Source organism: Guyanagaster necrorhizus (genome assembly GCF_019112545.1).
Source record: "Guyanagaster necrorhizus MCA 3950 unplaced genomic scaffold BT62scaffold_12, whole genome shotgun sequence".
NCBI lineage: Eukaryota > Fungi > Basidiomycota > Agaricomycetes > Agaricales > Physalacriaceae > Guyanagaster > Guyanagaster necrorhizus.
Genome location: NW_025064891.1, coordinates 812,945 through 834,942, shown reverse-complemented (window position 1 = coordinate 834,942; position 21,998 = coordinate 812,945). Strand labels below are relative to the sequence as shown.

Genomic DNA, 21,998 nt, shown 5'->3' with positions numbered 1-21,998 from the left:
AAGCAAATCAAGTACCATTCAAGCAAGCAGGTTCATTTGTCGTAAATAATACAGCCATACATCCCATGCGAGGGGAACAAGTAATAGTACACAAGCCGAAACCGAGTCACCAACGAACAAAAACGACGTGCAAAGAGTGGCAATGGTAAGGAGCATGTGAGGGTAAGAACAGACAACGACGGCAGGGAACTACGCCAGCAGGGAGCCAGCGCGACCGTGGTGGACAAGAATATGAAATAAAAAATTTGAAAATTATATCATCGGCTTCAGGTGGTTGTATCATTCAGTAGCCACTGCCGTAGCCTCCACCACCTAGAACAACAAGGTCAATACAATGCGTGGCACGTCCTGGGTGGCGCATACCTTGGTAGCCTCCACTTCCATATCCTCCACCGCTCTGGCCGCCACCGTAGCCGCCCTGACCACTGCCATAGCCACTTTGGCCTCCGCCATAACCTCCGCTGTAGCCTCCACCTCCGTATCCTCCACCACCGCCGTAGCTACCTCCACCACCTGAAGGAATAAAATATGATCAGCGGAAAGAGAAAAAAAAAACAACCGAGACGCAAAACAAAACTAGCCTGAATATCCACCACCACCTCCGCCGCCTCGGGCATTAGCAAGATTAACTTTGATGCGCCTGCCGTCAAGTTCTTGCTCATGGAGGCCTTCAATCGCACTCTGAGCTTCCTGAGCATCCCCATAGGTCACAAACCCAAATCCTCGAGAACGACCGCTCTCGCGGTCGCGCATGACGATCGACTACGATCAAGGGTCGGTTAGTATACGGATCTCACAACGAACACTGTCAACAAGACTGCTGCAGGTACGGATGGACGAGAAAAGAGGCGCACATCAAGGATCTGACCAAATTGAGAAAAGGCCTAAAATTGGAAATATAAGAGGGACTATCGGTTGCACAGCAGGACGTGCTCAAGCTGGATCACACTGACTTGGCGAAGGGAATCATCTGTCGTGTTCCAACTCAAATTGCTACATAAGACATGAAGCGGTATCAGTGCCGCCCTCTCACAGGGAAAAGGCGACGTGAACAGGGAGCAAAGGCACAGACTGACCCAACATATACTTTTGTAGACATGATTGTCCTTTAATACAATAGACGTATCCGGACACTGAAAAACGAGACTGTAGGGAACAGAACGAAACCGAGACCGACCGGTACTGGAGGGCAGAAAGAAGGAGAGGAAGTCAAAAAACGTGATACCGTGTCCTTATAAGACCGTATTCCAACTCCGCCCATATAGTCTTTCCTATCTCGGTCGCAGACCTTGCGATTGGTCCGTGCTCTTGTATAACCCTCCCTGTCTCATGACCCTCCTAAGGTCCGTTACTAAGTATAACCCAACTGTAACCATGATGTAGTACTAAACAGAACATATGTGCGAAGAATCATTATTATGGTATGGGACGTTATTAACCCTTCGTGAAAATCGTCGAGTCAGAATTTGGGGTTCAAATCGAACAATGCGCAAATGAAAAGAAAAGAAAAGATCGTGTTCACATCAGACTCCTCCTCTTCCGCTCCTTCCGCTCCTTCTTCTTCTTGTTCTTGTCTCCATCGCCAGAGACACTTGGCGTTGGGCTTTCGTTTCGGGAGCTCCCCTCTCCTCGACTGCTCCCGGCTCCTTCATCGACAGATACACGCGGCGAGTTATCCTTCTTCAGTCCAGGAATCATGGACGATACAGATCCTTGTCTTCTCGTTGTGATGGAGATCCGCCTCGCAAGTCTCTGGAAGTTCTGAGAAGAAATCCTTTTCCTCTTTGGCTCAGTCTCCGGGTCTGGTGTCCCGCTGCGCGACGGAGCACCACTGGTTTCAAACGTAACTCCCGGCGCTGGGGTGGCGGACTTTGGAGACTCAAGTTGTGAGTCTGCCACACTCTCTTCTGCCGCCGGTAACGCAACCGACCTAGGCTCGGAGGTGGGGAATGTCACGGGGGACGGTAAATCAGTGGTAGCAGGCGTGTCTGCGACCTCAGATGAGGGGAAAGATACGGCAGCAGACTCAAGAGGTTCCTGAGGCGGAGGGATGGGGGCCTTACTGTCTTCCCCTTGCTCCGGGTTTTTGGCATGAGGCTTTAGAACAGAAATAATTGGCTCATTTACGATGGGAGCAATTGTAATAGCCTCAGCCGGTTCCAATGGGCCATCATCGTCGTCATGTTCAGAAGGTTCCGCAGAATAGGAATAGGGTGCAACATCTTGCTTCATTTCTCCGAGAGAAAACGCAGGATCCTCGGTAGACGACACCTGATCTGCCCACATGGATGCAAATATTCCATCTCGGGCAAGCAGCTCTTTGTGACTACCTTGTTCAATTATCTGTCCATCTTTGAGTACCAGGATGCTACGATCAAAATGCGTCAGCCAAGGTTTCAGCATTCATAACAACAATACTAACACATCCGCAGAAGATATTGTCTAGCGCGAAGTCTTTGTTAACAAGACACAGTACGGTCACAAACATTACTCACTGATAGGCGATGAGCAATCGATAACGAAGAACGGCCAGTGATCAGATTGGATAGAGCCTTCTGAATATCTTTCTCAGTGGAGGTATCCAAAGCGCTGCGCAACAGTTAGCCGACCTCAAGACGTCGGACAACGGTCTTGTTGTACCTTGTAGCCTCATCCAGAAGCAATATTGGCGGGTTTTTCAGTAAAGTCCTGGCGATAGCAACCCGCTGCTTTTCTCCGCCACTCAGCCTTACACCGCGCTCGCCGACAATGGTATCATATCCTGCATCTGGTGTTGGCAGGTATTCTAAAGGTCCAAGACGTGTCCGCACCTTCGGGGAAGCTCATAATTCGATCATGCATCTGCGCTGATTTCGCAGCGACTTCAATCTCTTCAGGGGTGGCTCCGAATTTGCCGTATCTAGAAATAACAATTAAGGGGTAGTCTCAGAAACAAGTCAGGGAAATTCATACCCAATATTGTATCCAATAGTTGTATTGAATAGAACGGAATCCTGCGGAACAACCCCGATGGCCTGCCTCAAGCTCTTCTGAGTAACATCCCTATCGAGGGATTAGGAATGCCTTCTGCGAACAAAAAGAGATAAGAACCTGATATCTTTGCCATCGATGAGAATTCTCCCTTGGCCTTCTTGCAAATCGTAGAATCTGTACAGTAGACGGAGAATAGTGGACTTTCCAGAACCTGATTCTCCAACCAAGGCAACAGAGGAGCCTTTGGGCACTTTGAATGAAACACCCCTGAGAGCCGTCGTGCGATCATTGTACGAAAAGCTAACGTTATCAAACTCTATCTCGCCATCCTGTACAATAAGGTCAGGTGCGTTGAGCTTGTCATTGATTTCTGTTGGTTCGTTGAGAAGCTTCAAAAGCTTCTCCGTATCAACCAAGGACTGGTTCACAGAGCGATAAATATATCCGAGTTGGTTCAAAGGGGCATAAAGCTGTAAAAAAACAGACTTAGAACACAACACCAGGTGTTGAATTAAGACCTGCTCACCTGGCCTAAATAAGTAACGAAAATGACGAAGTCACTTGCACTTGCTTGGCCGTTAGCCACGCTCCATGCAACGATGAGCGACCCAACAAGGAGCCCAACGGTCTGCGAGTCAGGTAAGTCCTCGGTAAAGGTAAGCCGGACCATCACGCACGATGATAAAGTTTTGAACGAGATTAAGAATATTTAAGGAAACTAGACTCAGGTGAGACGGACCATTCACAAGAATTTAGTATCATACGTACTCATGACCGTATACTCCAACGTTTGGTACTCTCGAAGGGCATTTCTATAGCGAGCTGCTTCATGTTCTTCGCCACAGAAATATTTGACAGTCTCATAGTTCAAAAGGCAGTCGGTATGTATACCGCGTGTTATCTGACGACATCAGATAGACGTGGAAAAGGGGATGGACAAAAGACTCACGATGTCTCGCTCATTCATCTTTCTCCTTATCTTCGTTCGCCATTGCGTCAAAACGACACTAGCAGACACTACAAGCAGATGCAGCAGCACTAAGAAAAACACAATGCTTGGACATACCATATGCAAAGATAACCATGAAAATAGTGACTGCCAAAGTCCAATCGAACTTGACAACAAATACCACCAAGGCAATGACGATATCGACGAAGGTGGGTACTATATTAAATAAAATGAGCTGTAGTACAGTCTCCCGTGAGTCAAGACAATATGATGACACAAAAAGCTATACGCACCTCCAGCGTATGGTTGATAGCAGCGCCACGATCAAGTACACGAAGGATTTCGCCAGTCTTCCGTCGCGTATGCCAAGCAAACGATAGATTTAACAGATGATCAAAAGAAAGCTGCGACATTTCTGTTTTACGTTCGGTTATGAAGCTATTGCACGCGGTTCCCGCAGCCACTTACCACGGTCAGAGTACTGCATCACAGGTGCCCAAAAAGACTGTGAACCGGACGCTAATCAATATGGAACGGAGCGATGTGGACTTTGGACACTCACATCACGAATGGCTGCTAAACCGCCACTCCCCTGCAGGAACCTCAAAGCGACATAGAGGAATAAAACGGGCCACGGAGAACGATCTGACGATCTGTCTTCCAGAATACTGACAAGCTCTCCGAGGGCAAAAGGCATAGCAACATTGACGACTCGACCAACTACCAGTATGGCAACACAAACAAGCTGGCGATTGGAAATCTCTATTGGTAAAACGGGAGGAATGGAAGTGACGAATACTCACAGCTAATACTTGCAATGTACGAGACTTTGACGGCCATAGGTATGGCGTAAGACGCTTAAGACGCCTTCCTATCTCAGACCAGGAGGGATCATACGAGACCTCTGGTTTCTTGTCTGCGCCCTTGATATGAAAGATCGATCAGTATGAATGACGATAACAAGATGAGTAGAAAAGACCTTATGCGATGGCGATGGAGTTGGTGCGCGTGTAGTGGGATTAGACCTCTGGAAGATGGAACGACTGGGACGAAATGTCCCATACTTGGCAGATTCGCCAGATTCGCCGGCAGCGAGACCTGGCACAGCAAGAAGACCAGTGGATGGATTGGCGTTGGCTCCCGGAGGAAGGAGGAAGGATGATTCCGTGGCCGCAGTTTCATCAAGGCCATTCCCCGCCTCCACCGGGGTGAAAATGATACGTGGAGATAATAGGGACCCTAGCAAGGGGAGAAGAAATATTATACGTAGGATAGGGAAAATAATCTGGAGAATGACGCGAAGAGGAAGAGAGGAAGACGAATCTGCTTCACAAAGACAGATACATAAGTTATCCACGCAGATACAGACAGGACCGTACCTTTCTTTGAGAGATTTAAGGCAAGGAATATCGCCAATAAAATATCCAATATTAAAGCAGCAGCAACAGAAGCTTTGACTCGTTTGCGGAACCAAACATCGACACCTTGAACATCTTTCCAAGCTCCCAGCGCTGCTAATCCCGAGAATGCGACAAGACCAAGTACTGCATTAAATTCAATACCGGTATCGCGTGTCCAATGCTTGGTCACGACAGCAAAGATCGTGAAGGCAAGACCGTCAGCGAGATATGTCAGAGAAGTAAGAGTAAGAAAGAGCAGGATCGTGCTCCGGCGGGGTAGCTCCGACCTGCTGAGTTGTCAGACCAGTACCTGCAAGAAATAGAAGATACGAGCCTGACGACCACCGATGTGATGGGCAATGAAGACAACGAAGAAGGGGCGTAAGGGCGAAGTAAGAACAAAGATAAAGAACAAAGAAGAACGAGACCTGGCGAGAGGACTCTGAGAAGGAAAATGAGGATATTCTGCGGTGAGTGCTGGAAGGATGCGTCGACCACCGCCATCGTCGTCGCAATGCTTGTCGTCGCTGCCGGATGCAGTGGACGTTTGGAGGAAAAGGATGACTTGTTGAATTTGGAAATTATACCGTGTGGTCACGTTACGTAGCCAAGCCGCTAAAACTATTTCTTCAATGTTGATGCTATCTTCGCTTACTAGCACTACAGGGTAACATTAAGGTCCAAGGGAGAAGAATGGGCATTATCGATCCATCTTTTCAGTCCATGGACCCCCTCGTACTTGCCTCACCAAGGCCATGAGGCAGCATAGCGACGCGTGTTATCGACTGAAAAAGAACCTAAGAAGTGGCGATACGGTGCATATTACGCATGTAACCCTGACGGGCCGCTCCACCTCAGCTCCCGTAGCTCGTACATCCATCGCTCCTCCGTCCCATCGAACCCAGCTAATACAGAGTCATCGCTATCGCTCCTGACATTGATACGGCTGCTTGTATGAGTGAAGTACACATATCGTACATTCAACAGCAACCTCGTCGCGTTCATGATTGAAAAACAAAGTGCAAACATGACCGGGATTCGCGCGAGAGAGAACTATGTGATTGTTGGCTTTGTAAGTGTTTGAGCTGGGATAAGGACTTCTTCGTACGTACGTCTGCCGAGATCCACAAGATGCAGCACAGGAGATACGCAGAAAACATCCTGTCTACGTGTTAGCATGACAGAGAAGAGATTCAGAGTCAACTCACGTTACATAGTTCATCGCGGAATTCTTATATACATCGTACAAGAGTTGCTTCCGCTTCGGTTGCGCAGGGTGACCTAGGACCTGATAGCTTTTCAGAATAAATAGGATAAATATCACCCCGTTGTACGCCAGATTCGGAACCCAATAGAAATTATAAAGTGGTGGAATTTCAGTCAGGCTGCAAAAAGCAGGCTGGTACAATTGTGGTGAAATAATGTGATTTGTAACTGTGTTGGAGTGAGCAAAACGTCGTGGAAAAATACGACGGATTTGGCCTCACTGTGCGCATGGTCCAAAGATACTCCGAGTATCGTAAATGTCGTGACCACCTCTCCAGCATATAGACATAGAAGCAAGACCACCACTAATATATTTCGGTCGTAAATCACATATATCCATGACATGAGAACGACTGTTAGGCGTCAGAGCAGGGGGGATTTCCATCCACAAGATTACTGACGTTCAGATGTGAGGATTGAGACACTGATTGACAGAATCTCCCAGCGAAGCCAGAAGGAGCCTATACGTTACACAAGTCATACTTAGCTTAGAATGTTTCGACATGCGTTGAGCGTCTGACATACAACTAATCTAGGATCAGCAATGATATCTATCAGATGGCACAACCACATACAACTAATAACATAGGTTTCATCAGCATCGTTTGGAGACAGATTGATATAAATATAACGCACTGATTCTGTAACACGAGTATTCACGACAACTAACCCAGGGGTCAGAAATGTTGCGACCAGAATTCCCGTCGAACTCACCGCTTAACTCAAACCTTGGGCATGACCAAATCAGTGGTGACATTGAGATTATGGTAGGGTCAAGACTCACATTATACAAAAGAGACCAAAGTATCGATGCTACTGACAACCATTGGACTTGGGAAAAGCCTTTGACTTCATGTACGTACCCATAGAAAAACATTGTTGATGAAGGATGTTCTCCTCCTCTGCGCATTGAAAACTAAGATGAGAGTGTGTCGGTTATATCCCGTTTAATGAACGAACCCAAATAAGTTCAACCTGTTTTATGCTCAGTGATTGCAAGAAAGACGGAATGAAGACCTTGCCTCTCTATGGAAAGAAAGTACTATGCGAAATTTGTAGTTAGAAACACAATGCAATAGACGTCCAGAACGCGATACTTACAGTGGTCGTAAAGCATTATCGTCGCAGCGGCAACTGTCAGTGGCAGGTAGGTGCCGAATATAAGAACATGAAGGATGGCTCGGACTTACAGACGGCATATCTGGTGTTCTCGATTGAGCTGAGTAGACGTTGGGCCTGGGGCGTGTCCATTGAACGCCAGCTGGGGGAAGAATGACAGAGGGAGTGTAAGAAGCTCAGGGAGAACTCGGCGAGGAATCAAAGATGTGGATAATCGCCAGATGTGCCGAACTAAGTGCTTCTATACTTGCGTGATTCCGAATGGCGGCGAATATCAATCTTGTAGTCGAACTTGCGGCGACAAAACCATTCTGTTGGCATCAGCTAATCACGACAGTTACACAGTTACAGATAAGCGGTAATCGGACAAAATGAAAGGAAGCAACCGGACCTAAGCGGGCTCGCAATAACATCCAGAAAATGGAAACAACCCAAGAACGTAAGTGACGATTGAATGACCCTGCCCGGGGTTGATGAAAGCCAGTAAACGGAACGTTGACCGTGAACGTCCAAATTCAAAGCATCCACATTCTGTTGAGGAAGAATATTTTCCGATTAATCGAGTTATTCTCGATACTGCAGTAAGATTCGACATCAGGATCTCCAATTCAGTCACGGAATTCTCGTTGGATGCTCGGACACGACCCGAGATTGGACGCATGATGGGAAGCAAAAACAATTGTATAGCATCTCTCGAACACTTAACCAGAATATACGCTACAAGGTTCTGTAAAGTGCATGTAAAACCATGGCAAGTATTGCTCACATTACTCCTTCAGCCCACGGGAAAGTTCATCTAAACGGATCCTCACAGCGTCTAATCGCCTTCCCTCAGCATCTGCGGTCTCCATGTCTCGCAGCCTCAAAGCGGAGCGTGCTGACTGGATGAAGTCATGCGACCGCTGGACAGAGATCTCGACACTTGTGTCCGGGGACGTCGCCTCTGAAGATGACGGGACGAGAACTGATAGATCTACATTTGACACACGTAGGAGGGCCAGGTCATGAAGGATGTCGCTGAGCGGCAATGGCTTGGTTGACGTCTTGGGCGCCATGTCACAGTCGAGTTTGAAGGTTGGCAAGGTTTGTGTTTGTGTACGCAATGGTGCTCACTTCTGCCACTGATTCCGAAAGGCTTTCTGTCAAGCGTATTTCCCGCCTTTTACGCTCACTTCGTATACGATGCAAGGCTCTGCGACTCTGTGGCACCATTCGCACAACTCAATTCGCGACCTATCCTTGTCGTCGCGGAGCAAACTGTTCTGATACGCCGCTTTTTCTGCTTCCTCCGCCCAACTCTGCAGCCTCCAGGCTCGTCTTTGACCGAAACTCCAGCGCTGCTGTAGAGTTGTCTCGCAAAATATATGCCGTTCGCGACGCGTTCCGTGATCTGGTGCTCAATACACGACCACCGGACAGAAAATCATTCGGTACTGCTTCTTCGATCACACTTGCTGCTTTGTGCGCGACTGTGATTGGAGAGAACATGGAGCTCGAGGACGATGAATCAGGTAGAGATGCCGAAGGAGAGCAGGAAGAAGACAGTGTAGAGCTGCTGTATGAAGCAGTACCCGCTCCATATCGCCGGTTAGTTGTTGAACCCTCTTACTTGGTTTGGTCTCACTACTTGAAACATGCAGGTGGACGTTGTTCTCTCATGCAGTAAACATGATCATCAGTGTATGCCCTCCCCATGCAACCTTGCACAGAATCCTCCTCGACACCACCTTGGAGCAAGGGTTGTTCCATGAATCCGAGACTCTTCTAGGTGCTCTTTTGGTCCTCGGCCTATCCTCCACCGAAATTTGTCATCCCTTACACTCGGATTTTCTCACCGAGCTTCATGGGCGATGGTGTGCTAGCACGGGGTATACGGAACAATCGTTCTTGAAAATAATGGCCGATTCCCTACTCAACATTCGTACACCTAATATCTGGCTTTCCAAACCTGTAGACCGGTTCATACACAATTCCTCCGTAGAATTCTTCGTCCGCGCTGCTTGCATCTTGATGGAGTTTTTAGTCAGGGAAAGTCTTGATGAACAATCGAGTGTGGACCTATCCAGGAAACTGGTACGCTGGATTTACCGTCGTTTCCTGACGCTAGAGGAATCATGTCATGATGTGATGCTCGATCTAATTGTCGTCTGTGATGGACTTACTACGGATCGGTGTCAGTCGGGATGGATGCAAGAATTACGGTGCGCTGTTGCTTGCGTGGGCACCCGACTTTTGCTGAAATGCAAGGGTCACCATCACTGCCCACTACTGGCATATTTACGCAAAGTGGCGCCCTTGCCATCAACCTACGGGGTTCTGGTCGAACATTCATTCGTGTCTTCTGCCAACTTTCAGGATGCCCAAGCGCAACTGCAGGAATATTCAACAGCGCTGCATGCTCACAATCTTCATCAGCTTGACGCATCCATACTATCCTGCATACTCTGCCATGTCGATCGTTTGTTAGATTCCCTCTATATCGAGAGAGCCGAGGCGAAGGCCTATCAGGAAGAGTTGATCGAACTCGTTGATGACGCTGAGAAACGATGTTTTGGGATGGCGGACAAGGATGAAGGTCAATTTGTGTGGGAATCTATCGTTGGGTGCTGGATTCGTTCGCCGTGTGATCTTCCCCCACCGAGGAAACGGTTGAAACGCGTTCACTCGCCCACTTCAGAACCTGATTCAACCATCATCTATGATGACTGGGACTCTGCAGATCAGACACCGCCTTTTGCTTCACTGCTTCGTAAAGCTGCCTCTAGTCGGACAATTTTGCACCGAACTTCACCAAAAAAGAACCCCTTCTCGCAACCCTTATCATCTCCTGCTAGACAATGCCCATCTTCGGATGATGCGCTAAACCTATTCGTTTATCCCACCTCTCCTATTTAGAGTCGATCTACATATATATTCAACATCTAGTCATATGTACATCACAAATTATCACCCGCAGAATTGTTCGAACTTGTATTGTGTCCTGTGTCCTGTAGTATAGCAATTATTACCTCTATTTTTTGATGACTCGCCCAGTGGAGAAATTGCAGAAACACAAATGAACAAAGTTCCCAAACTCCTAGGATTATGTTGTAGCTAATACCTTCCGTGCCAAATTTACGTATTGCATCGCATCCTCCTTTTTATCGCCTTCACTCCCCGTCGTTCTTTCCCAATGAGATAGTCCACCGTCTACGAGAGTCCAAGCTTCCTCCTCCGTGTGTTCATCAACCCACCGAACATATTCCGCTTCCTGCCATCCATGAAGACTGTGGGGCAGTGGTATCAGCGAACGAACAAGTATGTGGTGCAACACTATAAGAGGGGGTAAGCCAGCCGTGTATTGCGACAACGCCAGCTGTGAGTTTTCGAGAAATAAAAGAGGCCTAGGAAACAGATAAGTTTCCGGCAAGGACGTATCTACATGCTTAGTGCATACCGCATTGCTCGAAGCATTTTGTATTCTGGTCCTACACTCTCCAAGTTTCCGCCCCGCTTCTCTTGTGGACTTTCCACAAGAAACGCGCTCAGGGCGAACTCTAACTCTGTCATGTCACTGGTAAGCTGTAATTTACCTGCTTCTCCAAGCGGTTTGACTATAGAGACATGAAGCACAAACGTCTTAATGATATATTGCACAAGTGACATTATCCTGATCATTGTGTGTCTTGAGACAGGCCAAAGAGAAATCGTGCACACATACCACGCTCTTTTTTCATCTCCGATCCCGAACTTGCTGAAGATCTCGGTTTTGATATAAGCCAGCTTTTCTACGAGGTCTTTCATGTACAGACTTGATCCGCCCATGCCCGCGATAGGGTCAGCAGATCTGCCAAAATCAAAACGATGCATTTTAGATATGATGGCGCTCAGCTCACGCCGTATGGCGGTGAGCAGAGGATTGACGATGCGTTCGTAGGCAGAGTGTAAATTCTAGAGGTGATTATTATCCCAGTGGGCCTTGAAGATAAAGGTCAGAACATACGCCAACACTGCATTTAATGATGTTGAAGACCACTTCTTTCTGTTCTTCTCCAAGCTGTGATAGCCGCGACCATACACAATATAAAAACGTCGTCAGTGAACCATTTATAGCCTGTTGTGGCGTCGCTGAGGGTCCTATCAAAGTCAAGGCAGACCGATCCCGAGAGACCTAGGGGAAGAAGGGTCATGTATACACCCGTATTTGTAAGGCGACACTTACTAAACCATCAAGTCTAGATATAATAATATCTATACTTGTTGTAGCGTTCTTAGCGACGGCTTTCACAAGCAGTGGGTCAAATCTTGCCGAGTCTAACTCGTTGGCCACAGCACGTGCAATGTTAATGCCTTCTGACATCCCTGGTGGATTTCGTACCCCACCAGAGAATGCCTGACTGACGGACTCGTTGAGTTTAGTCGAAGATCGGGCAAGATACAGTGATTCGAAGTTCGAAAGTGCGTGAAGCACTAGCACAGTCTCTGGGCTGGGTAGAGGTTAGGCACGTAATAATGATAGAACAAGGTAAGCGGACCTTTGGTACGTGTGTATGTAAGTTGTATCTGTATGAACGGCAATTTTTGCAAAGAACTCGTGAAATAATCTTAAAAGTCTTGGGTATCCCGTGCTCAGTGTTTGTTGAAGAAACATGGAGCCTAACGATTGGTAAGATATATATGATCCTTATCATAGAACTAGATGCTTACTTCTAGCGGCATCCCGCGCATTCTTCTCTAGCGAACGGGCCAAAGCTGTCCAGAAAGTAGCACTAGGTTTGTTCTCTAGAAGCTACTCATGCACCGTCAGCAGGTTCTTGTAGGGATCAGGAGGCAGCCTGACCTTCATGGCCTCGTCTAGAAATACTACATGTGAAATGGTATCCTTTTTTATTTTCAGCACTCTTTCCAAAGTGTATACCTAAGTTACCATCGTTAGTATTGAGTATGGTGAAACACGGTTAAAAACCTGCTGCCCAGTAAGGACCCTATGTGTCTATCCAGGCTGATATTCGACAGATAGATGTCCATGAACAACGGTCCACGTGTAGCCCTCACCTTTACACAGCATTCAGCCATGTCCTGTACCATCACCTCTAATCGAGCCCAGAGAGCAGCCGTCCATTGCGGAGCCGTCAGATTAGTTGGCTCCGTTCTCACGCGGGACTTGTACAGGGTAGGTGATTGGGCAGAATCTATCTGAAGTGTCATGGACCGGTCCAAATGGACTTTAAGTGCCCACCTTTGGACAAGATTTCTTTGGAGATTTTGGAAAGATCAAATGCGGTTCGTATTCGGTCGTCAACAGCCTGTGACAGCTCCAATATGAGATTCTGAACTAGTTCAGGAAGAACCCGAAGGTTATAGGCTGTTTGAAGGGAGGACGCGAGGAGGGACTGGTTCTATGAGGGTTTATTTAGGACGCGGAAAAGAAGAAAAGAAGAACCATTTACAAGTAATGTTAAACCCGTCAAAACCATATTTTCCATTTCCGAAGTCACTTTGGCTCGGGCATCCTCGATATAGGGCACATGGACGGCGATTGCATTAACCGACCTCAAAGATATTCGGGATTCAAGGTCATCGCTTTGTACGTCCGACTGGCGAGTTTCCTCAGACACCCATGAGGCTGGATCATCCAATAATGACACTGCAGCGAGCTCATGCAAGTTCGCAAACTAATAATGAATCTAAGGACGTACCAAGCTCCGCAATACTAAGCGCTGCCTTTGCGATAGTGCGCTCCTTGCCGTCCTCGAGGTCTTGACCCTGCGCAGATTCATCGGATTTGCTTCGGAAAAGCGGCAGCGGCAGATCCGGGATGCTACTGCCGGATTCCATTTCGGCCATCTGGATTTGGAGTCTGCGAGCGAGAATCACAAATCGGGACGTGCGACGTAGAATATCCGATGCCTGCTGAAGTTTCTGGAGACGAGAGACGTTGGTTTGAAGGGTCTGGTAAGGCGCACGGACTTTGAGACGTAATCTGTTAAAGGATGGACACATGTGATATTGAAAGGGACCACAAGACGCACTTTTCGAGAGAATGGTCAAGGTCGGCGAGCCCGGCGCGAACAGAAGTAAGGGAGCCGGATAGTTCATTTGCACTTGCTGCCTGAGAAAGAAGGTCCTGATGATGGTTGGTGACCTATTATCCAAAAATAATGAATGGACAATGGCGAATAACAATGCACTCACAAGAGTCTTTATTTGCTTGGAGACATCATCGATGCCAAACGTAAGTTTTGATATTGCTATGGAGATTTCCTCCTTTCCTGGTGCATCGGCAAGCTTTGTCGAGGACGCCAAGGGCTTTGTACGGGTGTCGGATGGAAGAACATATGGCTCGCCCGCAAGGACAGCATTAGCGTAGTCGTTGGGGTCGAATTCAGCACTTGCAAATACAGAATAGTCTGGGAGAGATGGTGAGATGATGGTGAGAGGATAAGGAGTGGCGAGGCACGTACCAGCAGGAGCAGCCATGGAATACGAGTCGATGACGGTGCTGATCATATGACGGCTGCTACGCGTTATGACGTCAGCGGGTGGGAGTATAAATATTCGAGTTGTGCAATCGCGATTGACATTAATCTTGGCACCCATGTCGTACGCCTACTACCATCAAGCCCCAGGCTGGGGGTCCAATCAGGTATTCCTTGATTTCCCTCTGATTTACCAGATTCCCTTCAACTGACGGCCCTTCACTCATTTAGTTCCATTTCGGGGCACCACCTGCTCCCACATTTCAGCCTCAGCCATCTTGTCTGTATTCTCTTATCTCTTATTTTATGTCCACGTTTCTGATCCCCGTCATAAAGGGGGTGGCATTGATTATTACCGCGCCCATGCTTTGAGTCCTCAGGCTGATCCGTGAGCAAACACTACCATGTTTCTCAGTGCTCATCCAACCAATACGCTGCCTCTTTCAACCTCTCCTTCATTCAGTCTCCTCTTTGATAATGCCTGGAATCGCGTCAGAGATTTTGGCCCCAACTCTGGAGGTCTCGGTGTAGGCATAAACGAGGCCCGACATTGGCACTCTCGCGCCTATGGTGGTTTAGTACGTATTCTCCCTTTTACTTGGCCTCTCTTCATGACCTGTTGATGGGGCGCTTCTAGGGTGAACTGAACCAAATGCTCCCACAAGAAGTTGGCCACGCAGCCGCTTACGAGGCCTATCGTACATGGATCCACAATAGCTCCATCTACGAGCCACTGAGTGGTGACTTTGAAAGGCAACGAGAGGCTCTTATCGGTCTTGCTGTGGCGGAGTGTCAGTTATCCTCGTGTTGCCCCACCGTTGGACTCACCGAGTTTCAAATGTAGCCTCGCGATTATTGGGTTATACCGCCCGCAGTATGGACAATTATGCTCGTTCAGCAGCCGCAGAAGCTGCAGCGATGACTGCATCGATAATATTTTATTGGGCAAGTCATCATTTGCATTCCTTATTCTTTGATCTAATTTGGATCTGCAGAGCCGTGATCACGATGACGATTACCGGGGACGTGGAACCCAAGGAGACCCGTACGATGACCGATACGAGTATGATTCCGATGTTCTCCATGGGCACCGTCGTGGTCGATCACACTCTCGACACCGGTCTCTCTCAGTATCCTCATACAACATGCCTTACTCAGGAGGCGGAATAGCACCCGCGCCATCCACGATGCCCATGCCTATACCCGGGATGGCGTCGAGCATCGGTTATCCTGGTCAGCCAGGATCATATGGACAACCAGGGAACTATGGATCTTATCCAGGACAGCCCGGATCTTATCCCGGTCAATATGCGGGGTCGCAATACGGGGGCGGCATGCCCATGTCGATGCACGGTGGGGGCACCGCCTACGCTGGTTCAGATCCCGGAGGCCCCATAAATAGTGGTGGATACGCCGCACCTATGGTTATGCACTCCCGTCCTCGGAGCGTCTCCATGTCAATGCCTGGACATTACCCCCACACCCCGTACTCTGCAGGCGGGGCTATGATGATAGGTGGAGTTCCTCAAGCCCAGATCATGCCGCAAGGTGTGCCACAAAGTCAGGTTGTTGTCTTGAAGCCGAACAAGAAGCACCGTCATCATCATAAACACCATCATAGATCTAGGTCTCGCTCCAGCAGATATTAGTTTGTGCTCATCTTCGCCAGCATCTGTAACTGTACAAAGGAAAATTGTATTCTGTATTTTGCACCATGCATCCTCATCTTGCCCAACTACCTATCTATCATATTCGGTTGTCGTCCACATACTCTACCTACTTTGTACTTGCATATTCGAATTATAATGATTGTTGTTGATGTTGAAAACCACTAACACTGCAGCTACGGTGGTGATGCAGGACTGTACGCCAATTTTCCAGGACAACATCACCTTCTATGCACCCGTTCAAACTTTTGCAAATGGAGTGATAGGTGGCGAGTCCCAAGAAGCCTTCGAGCATGAAAAGCTGTTCCACCACGCAAGTCCACGACAGTCAAAGTCTTGTATAACAAAACCGATGCTCGAATGCTTGCTAACGCAGTTCAAATAACCGTTTCCTAGTCGGCAGTAACATAGACAACATGTCAACGATACCTACCGCATGTTTGATTCCCACGCTGGTAAAAACGTCGTGCATATATACCACAAACCAGCAACGTCGATGGGGTGAGCAGGCTGGTCCTGATCGATCCACGTATCTGACGCACCCTTCACGAAATTCACGAGCTTGACGAGTAGTTTTCATGTCAAATGCCTGTCCGCATCAATTCAAACAAATTCTGTTGTTGCTTTCCGGTGCGACTTGGGGTAATTGTAAGGGATATATTCTTAAAATATTAGTTCAAGAAGTTTGAGCATTTTTTTAGATCATCGCAGTGTTGGGCGTGGTGTTGGGAGGTATCATCGTTGTCGGAGGAATTATCCAGCACAGTTGCCTAGGTGAGAATTGGTATGAGCAATGAGATCTTACCCCCTCAACTGGCCGTTGAACGAAGGTGGCGACATCAAGAATAAGTTGCCATATGTCCTCCAGATAGTTGTATATGGATTATACGCAATTTTATCCCTTGGCGGGTAAGTCGAGCCACAAACGCGGGGATCCATATTGACATCAGAGGAAATAGATTAGTAGGGGCCGGATCCCTCTCCGTCTATCAGTATTTCAAAGATGCGCCTGACAGCGTAAGGTCTTGTGCCAACGGATCCCAGGACGACCTAGTCGTCGAGGCATGCCAAAAGGGTGTATCCATGATGAAAGGTGTATTGATCGGAGTCTTCCTTTTCGTGTGGCTAATGGAAATCTGGGGATGCGTGATCATCAAGAGCTATCGGAGACAGTTAGAAGATGAGGTAGAGGTAAAAGCATTTGCGAACAGGCAGTGAAGATAACTTTCTGATCGTGGATTGAATGTGAAAACTTGAATGCATTTGATGAGTACTTTCAAAACATTTGTAGTGATGACTATTGTACAACAGAATTACGCTGTGGATGATACGAATCATCAGGCGTAGCACAGAACCCTGTAGTTCTTCGCATGTATAATCTTCAGCACCTAGTTTTTTTCCGTTCATTAGAATCAAGGAACTTACGTGGACAGTCTTCTCGTGGTTATCGTAAGGGATGACTGCACCTATTAAACATTAGGTCCCCATTGCTTCCAGATTCAGAAATAACATACCATCGAGCTTCGCACTAGCCTTTCCAGGATGCACGGCACCCTTGTGAGGTGCTTCAGCGATATACAACGGCGTCCCGTCGCTCTCGTGACCACCTTCGACGGGACTAGCACCTAAAGAAGCTACGTTGAGTCTACCGCTAGCATCAACCCAGCGCAGGCCACGCATATCTCCAATGAGAATTTCGTAAGTATCGAGCTAGTCAAACAATGTTTAGAATGAGGACGAAGAATGAAACAGCGTGACCTACATGGATCTCCTCGTTGTCGTATCCAATAACGGCACCTTTCTTGAAGACATCAGAAGCCTTTCCAATTTCTAGGACTAGTCAGGGGCGGGTCGACGGTAGCTACCATTGGAGACTCACGAATACCGCCCTAGGTTTCATCAGCACCAGAATAAGTACTCTTGTACTAATTGTCGGAACGGGGGATCACAAATCACGTACATCATAGAAAGCGCGACAGATGTATAGGGTCCAATCATGTTCCTTGCCGACAACGATTGCATTGTGAGGGATATTCTTGCCTTGGTTCAAGATCCACTCAGCCGGTCCTCTGGGACCGTTGTGACGGTATTGTTCTGTACGTGTTTGGGCGTCTTGAAGCCAGTTCTGAAGCGCCCAGGTTTGCGCTTTTTTCTAAAAGAATCAAAGGTGAAGGATACGAATACGAATGTCTGGATTGACTAACCTCCTCTTCGCTCTTTTTGTGCTCCTTGAAAGCGAAGTAGCCCGCGCCAAGGAGAGCGGCACCTATGACATGAGAAAGTGAGAGCTGCAGGCTCAAAAGACAAATGGGAGATGTACCTGCTACGAGACCTCCACCGATCTGTGAGTTTATGGTCAGCCTCAGCGAGTTCGTTTTCACGAAAGTTAAGACAAAAATTTCACCTCAATCTGCTTCTTCCTCTCATCGTCGAAATCGAACCAAGTCTTATGGTCTGGCTTCTTGTCAGGCGGCTCTGTTCGTGAGAGATAAAATCGGGTTTGAATGATAGATGGAAAGGATACGTGCGTTCATTGTAGTGTGGCTGCTCTTGAGGTGGAGGAGGGGGCTGGTATTGCTGCTGCTGCTGCTGCTGTCCCTGATTGTAAGGTGGTTGATAACCGGGGTTACCGCATTCGCCAGCATGATCTTCATCGGAGAGGCGTCCCCACAATGCGGGAGTGATGTCAGGAGTCCAGTCAGATTGAGAGAGATGCGACTGGATGATCTTGTATCGATGGCCTGCATAACTTGAGCTATGCATTGCACTTGTAATAGGTGAGAACTTGCCATTGTACTGAACAACGTCGCCATAGCCGTACTGCGTGCCGGGTTCCCAATATTGAGTCATGGTAACAAGAAGAGATGAAGATGAAAGGAACGGAAGAGCCCGGTAAGAGTTATATATCGAAGGAAGGTGGCGTGTATTGTGTCATAGTGACACAGGATCCGGGCGGTGAATGATCAGTATCGATGAATCGAAAGACAGCAGTCCAGACACGTTCGCTGCCAAGCACTGGGCGTTTCGCCGTATCGATGAAAGAAAGTATTATCATTTGGCATTTGCTCCCTTGGAACATCTAATCTGTAGAATCAGTAGTCGCGATGGGGTCAGGTGCCCACCGAAGGAATCTTGCGACATATACGGGGCTCGAACGTTGTGGAGCCGTGGGAACACTTTCCGACTGACTCATCTCCATTATGAGAGCAAACTACTTTGGGGCTGCGTTCCTTCACTCTACTGTACACAATGTCGGCCCCAGCAGTATCCAAGTTTCAAGCATTCATGAACCATCCAGCGGGTGCGGTGCGTTTGCGTTTCGACTGATAGCTTTACCGATGACTGTTTGCAGGTCCCAAGACGGTTTTCTTCTGGGCTCCGATGATGAAGTGGGGTCTTGTTGCTGCAGGTCTCAAGGATCTGTCGCGACCGGTAGAGAAATTGAGCGTATCTCAAAACCTCGGTGTGTCGTGCCCATCCCTGTGCTGGGGCACTATCTCACCCTTTTTCCAGCGCTGACTGCAACGGGCTTCATCTGGGTACGCTATGCCTTTGTGATAACACCCGTCAATTACAGTCTTGCTGGAGTATGTGAATCTTGCGTCTGGTTGCACCAAAGCGTCACCACCCTTCCTAGGTTAACTTTTTTGTCGGATTGAGTGGCCTATCACAGTTGGGAAGAATTGCCAAGTGCGTCGTCCTGCTCTGTCTCCATTGGTCGATGCCTGACAATCTACTGTAGCAACAAGTGGTTTTCATAAGCGCTTCCGATATAATATATACACAGTCATGTTCGAATATATAGATCAACTATCTTGAGACCGTTGTCTTTGCCCTGCTGTCATTTCCATCATCTTCTTGTCTCCTTCCATCTGCCATTGCGTCCTTGGCTAAATCCCACCACCGCGTGATTGTCCCAATTACCTCCTTCGCATTAAAGTCACCACGGCTTTCCGGCTCACTCTTTCCCTCTTGCCATGCTCGGTGACGCTCAAATGACTCCCACACACGAGGTCTCTGTGGAGGAGTCCTCGGTTTGGGCTTTGGTATGCGTCCCTGACCCGCATTATGACTGTTCAACATATCCATTGCCACCTTTCCAAGGCTAGACCATGACATCAATCCTCCGCTTCTGTTGGTGTGTAGTTGTTGGCTGCCAAACACCCATCCTGAGGCACCAATCAGGGCAGCCAAAATGGTACCCCACTTGATAAACCAGAAGCTGGTGCGCAACATCCAGCTTGTAGTCCGATACAGACTCATGAGGGCGAAATAGGCCGAGAATACAGCAATAAGAGGCGGTAGTACTGTTTGCGCGTCCCATTGGAGAGGGCTCGTTGAGAAAAGGCCGCTGACCAAAGCGTAGAATGCGGCGCAAAACGCCAGACACTGCGAAAGCGTCGATATGATAAAAGAGTATACTGGTGGCGGCAACTGTTCCTTTAAAAAGGAGAGAATAGGCTCCAGGAAATCGGTAACAAGGTCCATTGCGGTGCCCGTTTACTGCAGGTGTAAAGGAGAGAAGCACGAGCAAGCCACGACTGACCCGGATGTCCGGCACGGAGCAGCTATATTTGGACCGAAAAATGGGGTTCTCGTTAGGTACACGAAACAAATAGCCGTCAATAATCAACAACCATAAAAAGGACCAAGTCCGATACGAATCCCATCCAGGGCATCTTCTCTCGTTTCCATCATCTCCTTCCTCCGCTCTCCCCTCTTTGCTGTACCGACCACAAGTCTTCTCTGTCATTCTCACTATTCGTCATGGCCATGAAAAGGAAATTCGATGATACCGGCGACGCGACATACAAGGTACGCGTCTGGATCTATACTAGTCACTTTGCCAACTCTGCACTTTCAGGAGGCAAAGCAGTTAAAATGTGTTCCTTTCCCCCACTGCGAACCTGACAACGACGTTGCAATGTCTGACGCCGAGCCTCTTTATTCCTCTCATCATATGCGCGCCTCTTCTAATGCCAGCTCAGCATCCTCCGACACTTTCGATTCTCCTTCGACATACTCCCGTATGTAACCTAACTCTCTCTTAATTTTTTCAAGTCAATCATCAGTATTTTAGCCGCCTACCCAACCTTTGAACTCTACCCCCTCCCTTTCTTCAACAGCGTTGAATCCGTCGACCAAAATTCTCACCCTTGCTCGGACTACTCGGCTCAACCAAACGTCGGTCTCTTGCAGCCTCGCAGCAACTTCGTACACCACGGGTAGGTGCATGTTCTAACTCGTCTTTGCGCGGTCATTGTCAGTCGAACTGCGCTCATGTTGTCTTCCTTGCCTTGCACGATTTCGTGTTCTTAGTTCCCATTGCTCGCAAATTCCGAAATTACGTGTCGCCTGCGCTTCCGGAGTCCATGGACAACGTACGATGTGGAGTTTCTGCGAACAATGCGGCGCGATTTCCATGGTCGACAGTGATTGAACGCCAGACGATCTCGACAGCCATCCCTTCTCCGCCTTCTAACCCTTCTCTTCCCTTCATTTTCCCTTCGCCACCTACTATGTCGATCTCTGCTTGCATCTCCCTTTTCGTCACTTCCCTCCATTTTCGTTATTTTATACATTTTTTTATTCCTTTTAACTCTTGGCGACTCTCATCCGGTATCTCTGATGCGTCAACACCCATACACCCAATAAAAACTTATCGGCACTCCTCTTCGACGTCCTTCCGGAACATCGATTTTTGCGACCTTGTCTGCTCAAAATGTCCCACACAATCCACCAGTATTCGATATGTCCTAACTGTATATATTGGCTCCGGACTCTCATTCTTATATATAAGAGTACTTTGTAGTATTGTCTTGTCACCGCTTGCTTGCGCTAAAACATCATCGTCTTTTAAAGTGGTTGTAAACTCTGTTGATGCAATTCCATTTACATAAATATGTTTCCGGAACATTCCGTAATCAAGGTCAATACAAGCCAGGTGCAGCCTCGGTTCGGAAACCACCAGCTCGGTTGAGTCACTTTCATCTCGAATCCCTTCAACACTGCTAGTTTCCATGATTCCCTGATTCCCTTCGAATACGATCATCTTTGGAGCCAATAAATTGGAGTCCAGCATTAAGCTGATTCATAGATAAAAAGAAGACACTTAAACACATTGAAATGAGCTTTGGAGATGTGATGTGACAGGTGTATTTACCTT

At 47.9% G+C, this 21,998-nt stretch overlaps 11 protein-coding genes across 11 annotated transcripts; 4 read left to right on the top strand and 7 right to left on the bottom strand.

Moving 5' to 3' along the window:
* Positions 1 to 216: 216 nt before the first annotated feature.
* On the bottom strand, positions 217 to 1,308 carry BT62DRAFT_119623 (RNA-binding domain-containing protein). The gene is made up of 7 exons (XM_043179753.1): positions 1,077 to 1,308; positions 954 to 993; positions 855 to 884; positions 600 to 762; positions 505 to 513; positions 364 to 387; positions 217 to 312 (listed from the first exon to the last, which is right to left on the bottom strand). Exons 1-7 carry the CDS (start codon positions 1,097 to 1,099, stop codon positions 284 to 286), a joined length of 318 nt encoding a protein of 105 aa, XP_043039966.1. The 5' UTR covers positions 1,100 to 1,308; the 3' UTR covers positions 217 to 283.
* Positions 1,219 to 5,910, bottom strand: BT62DRAFT_119844 (uncharacterized protein). Its single transcript, XM_043179754.1, has 19 exons — positions 5,657 to 5,910; positions 5,302 to 5,609; positions 4,902 to 5,245; positions 4,726 to 4,845; positions 4,485 to 4,667; positions 4,391 to 4,427; positions 4,216 to 4,337; positions 4,040 to 4,157; positions 3,923 to 3,990; positions 3,742 to 3,874; positions 3,651 to 3,691; positions 3,500 to 3,601; positions 3,091 to 3,443; positions 2,953 to 3,042; positions 2,811 to 2,899; positions 2,641 to 2,761; positions 2,496 to 2,589; positions 2,423 to 2,442; positions 1,219 to 2,368 (listed from the first exon to the last, which is right to left on the bottom strand). Exons 1-19 carry the CDS (start codon positions 5,824 to 5,826, stop codon positions 1,519 to 1,521), a joined length of 3,363 nt encoding a protein of 1,120 aa, XP_043039965.1. The 5' UTR covers positions 5,827 to 5,910; the 3' UTR covers positions 1,219 to 1,518.
* A 234-nt stretch (positions 5,911 to 6,144) lies between these two features.
* Positions 6,145 to 7,839, bottom strand: BT62DRAFT_1005760 (uncharacterized protein; the record flags this gene model as incomplete). Its single annotated transcript, XM_043177178.1, has 12 exons — positions 6,145 to 6,375; positions 6,435 to 6,483; positions 6,531 to 6,610; positions 6,793 to 6,941; positions 6,990 to 7,049; positions 7,110 to 7,115; positions 7,164 to 7,253; positions 7,303 to 7,316; positions 7,373 to 7,401; positions 7,452 to 7,504; positions 7,690 to 7,722; positions 7,779 to 7,839. 12 exons carry the CDS (start codon positions 7,837 to 7,839, stop codon positions 6,145 to 6,147), a joined length of 855 nt encoding a protein of 284 aa, XP_043039964.1.
* A 533-nt stretch (positions 7,840 to 8,372) lies between these two features.
* Positions 8,373 to 8,781, bottom strand: BT62DRAFT_931894 (uncharacterized protein). Its single transcript, XM_043186237.1, has one exon. The coding sequence runs from the start codon at positions 8,760 to 8,762 to the stop codon at positions 8,475 to 8,477; it is 288 nt and encodes a 95-aa protein (XP_043039963.1). The 5' UTR covers positions 8,763 to 8,781; the 3' UTR covers positions 8,373 to 8,474.
* Positions 8,670 to 10,863, top strand: BT62DRAFT_120531 (uncharacterized protein). The gene is made up of 2 exons (XM_043179755.1): positions 8,670 to 9,294; positions 9,348 to 10,863. Exons 1-2 carry the CDS (start codon positions 8,810 to 8,812, stop codon positions 10,600 to 10,602), a joined length of 1,740 nt encoding a protein of 579 aa, XP_043039962.1. The 5' UTR covers positions 8,670 to 8,809; the 3' UTR covers positions 10,603 to 10,863.
* BT62DRAFT_949336 (uncharacterized protein) lies at positions 10,732 to 14,182 on the bottom strand. Its single transcript, XM_043188102.1, has 15 exons — positions 14,151 to 14,182; positions 13,882 to 14,096; positions 13,719 to 13,831; positions 13,386 to 13,669; positions 13,137 to 13,333; positions 12,926 to 13,085; positions 12,742 to 12,878; positions 12,527 to 12,604; positions 12,394 to 12,475; positions 12,222 to 12,342; positions 11,909 to 12,173; positions 11,690 to 11,857; positions 11,408 to 11,637; positions 11,144 to 11,356; positions 10,732 to 11,090 (listed from the first exon to the last, which is right to left on the bottom strand). Exons 1-15 carry the CDS (start codon positions 14,164 to 14,166, stop codon positions 10,790 to 10,792), a joined length of 2,580 nt encoding a protein of 859 aa, XP_043039961.1. The 5' UTR covers positions 14,167 to 14,182; the 3' UTR covers positions 10,732 to 10,789.
* A 52-nt stretch (positions 14,183 to 14,234) lies between these two features.
* On the top strand, positions 14,235 to 15,899 carry BT62DRAFT_119239 (uncharacterized protein). Its single transcript, XM_043179751.1, has 7 exons — positions 14,235 to 14,332; positions 14,397 to 14,445; positions 14,502 to 14,553; positions 14,629 to 14,743; positions 14,803 to 14,956; positions 15,010 to 15,110; positions 15,161 to 15,899. The coding sequence occupies exons 1-7, from the start codon at positions 14,285 to 14,287 to the stop codon at positions 15,812 to 15,814; spliced, it is 1,173 nt and encodes a 390-aa protein (XP_043039960.1). The 5' UTR covers positions 14,235 to 14,284; the 3' UTR covers positions 15,815 to 15,899.
* Positions 15,900 to 16,821: 922 nt separating this feature from the next.
* BT62DRAFT_986940 (carbohydrate-binding module family 12 protein) lies at positions 16,822 to 18,988 on the bottom strand (the record flags this gene model as incomplete). Its single annotated transcript, XM_043190032.1, has 11 exons — positions 18,622 to 18,988; positions 18,454 to 18,573; positions 18,237 to 18,307; positions 18,153 to 18,174; positions 18,037 to 18,098; positions 17,793 to 17,984; positions 17,712 to 17,721; positions 17,595 to 17,662; positions 17,347 to 17,542; positions 17,258 to 17,298; positions 16,822 to 16,992 (listed from the first exon to the last, which is right to left on the bottom strand). Exons 1-11 carry the CDS (start codon positions 18,680 to 18,682, stop codon positions 16,822 to 16,824), a joined length of 1,014 nt encoding a protein of 337 aa, XP_043039959.1. The 5' UTR covers positions 18,683 to 18,988.
* A 195-nt stretch (positions 18,989 to 19,183) lies between these two features.
* Positions 19,184 to 19,574, top strand: BT62DRAFT_894579 (UPF0041-domain-containing protein; the record flags this gene model as incomplete). Its single annotated transcript, XM_043183186.1, has 3 exons — positions 19,184 to 19,295; positions 19,346 to 19,419; positions 19,470 to 19,574. Coding segments are annotated over 3 exons (291 nt in total), but the record flags the coding sequence as incomplete, so codon positions are not given.
* Positions 19,575 to 19,576: 2 nt separating this feature from the next.
* Positions 19,577 to 20,366, bottom strand: BT62DRAFT_994069 (uncharacterized protein). The gene has a single exon (XM_043190450.1). The coding sequence runs from the start codon at positions 20,318 to 20,320 to the stop codon at positions 19,643 to 19,645; it is 678 nt and encodes a 225-aa protein (XP_043039957.1). The 5' UTR covers positions 20,321 to 20,366; the 3' UTR covers positions 19,577 to 19,642.
* A 180-nt stretch (positions 20,367 to 20,546) lies between these two features.
* On the top strand, positions 20,547 to 21,020 carry BT62DRAFT_931889 (uncharacterized protein). The gene has a single exon (XM_043186236.1). It carries the CDS (start codon positions 20,622 to 20,624, stop codon positions 20,865 to 20,867), a length of 246 nt encoding a protein of 81 aa, XP_043039956.1. The 5' UTR covers positions 20,547 to 20,621; the 3' UTR covers positions 20,868 to 21,020.
* The last annotated feature ends 978 nt before the right edge of the window (positions 21,021 to 21,998 follow it).

Coding starts and splice junctions, on each gene's coding strand:
- BT62DRAFT_119623 (XM_043179753.1), bottom strand. CDS start 1,099: ATGTCTACAAAAGTATATGTTGG. Junction 885..953: donor CAGATGATTCCCTTCGCCAA/GTCAGTGTGATC, acceptor TTCCAATTTTAG/GCCTTTTCTCAATTTGGTCA. Junction 313..363: donor TGGAAGTGGAGGCTACCAAG/GTATGCGCCACC, acceptor TTGTTGTTCTAG/GTGGTGGAGGCTACGGCAGT.
- BT62DRAFT_119844 (XM_043179754.1), bottom strand. CDS start 5,826: ATGGCGGTGGTCGACGCATCCTTCCAGCACTCACCGCAGAATATCCTC. Junction 3,043..3,090: donor ATCGATGGCAAAGATATCAG/GTTCTTATCTCT, acceptor ATCCCTCGATAG/GGATGTTACTCAGAAGAGCT. Junction 2,369..2,422: donor ACAATATCTTCTGCGGATGT/GTTAGTATTGTT, acceptor TTTTGATCGTAG/CATCCTGGTACTCAAAGATG.
- BT62DRAFT_931894 (XM_043186237.1), bottom strand. CDS start 8,762: ATGGCGCCCAAGACGTCAACCAAGCCATTGCCGCTCAGCGACATCCTT.
- BT62DRAFT_120531 (XM_043179755.1), top strand. CDS start 8,810: ATGGTGCTCACTTCTGCCACTGATTCCGAAAGGCTTTCTGTCAAGCGT. Junction 9,295..9,347: donor GTACCCGCTCCATATCGCCG/GTTAGTTGTTGA, acceptor TGAAACATGCAG/GTGGACGTTGTTCTCTCATG.
- BT62DRAFT_949336 (XM_043188102.1), bottom strand. Junction 12,605..12,741: donor TGGCTGAATGCTGTGTAAAG/GTGAGGGCTACA, acceptor ATGGTAACTTAG/GTATACACTTTGGAAAGAGT. Junction 11,091..11,143: donor AAAATGCTTCGAGCAATGCG/GTATGCACTAAG, acceptor TCTGTTTCCTAG/GCCTCTTTTATTTCTCGAAA.
- BT62DRAFT_119239 (XM_043179751.1), top strand. CDS start 14,285: ATGTCGTACGCCTACTACCATCAAGCCCCAGGCTGGGGGTCCAATCAG. Junction 14,554..14,628: donor TTGAGTCCTCAGGCTGATCC/GTGAGCAAACAC, acceptor TCCTTCATTCAG/TCTCCTCTTTGATAATGCCT. Junction 15,111..15,160: donor CATCGATAATATTTTATTGG/GCAAGTCATCAT, acceptor TTGGATCTGCAG/AGCCGTGATCACGATGACGA.
- BT62DRAFT_994069 (XM_043190450.1), bottom strand. CDS start 20,320: ATGGACCTTGTTACCGATTTCCTGGAGCCTATTCTCTCCTTTTTAAAG.
- BT62DRAFT_931889 (XM_043186236.1), top strand. CDS start 20,622: ATGATACCGGCGACGCGACATACAAGGTACGCGTCTGGATCTATACTA.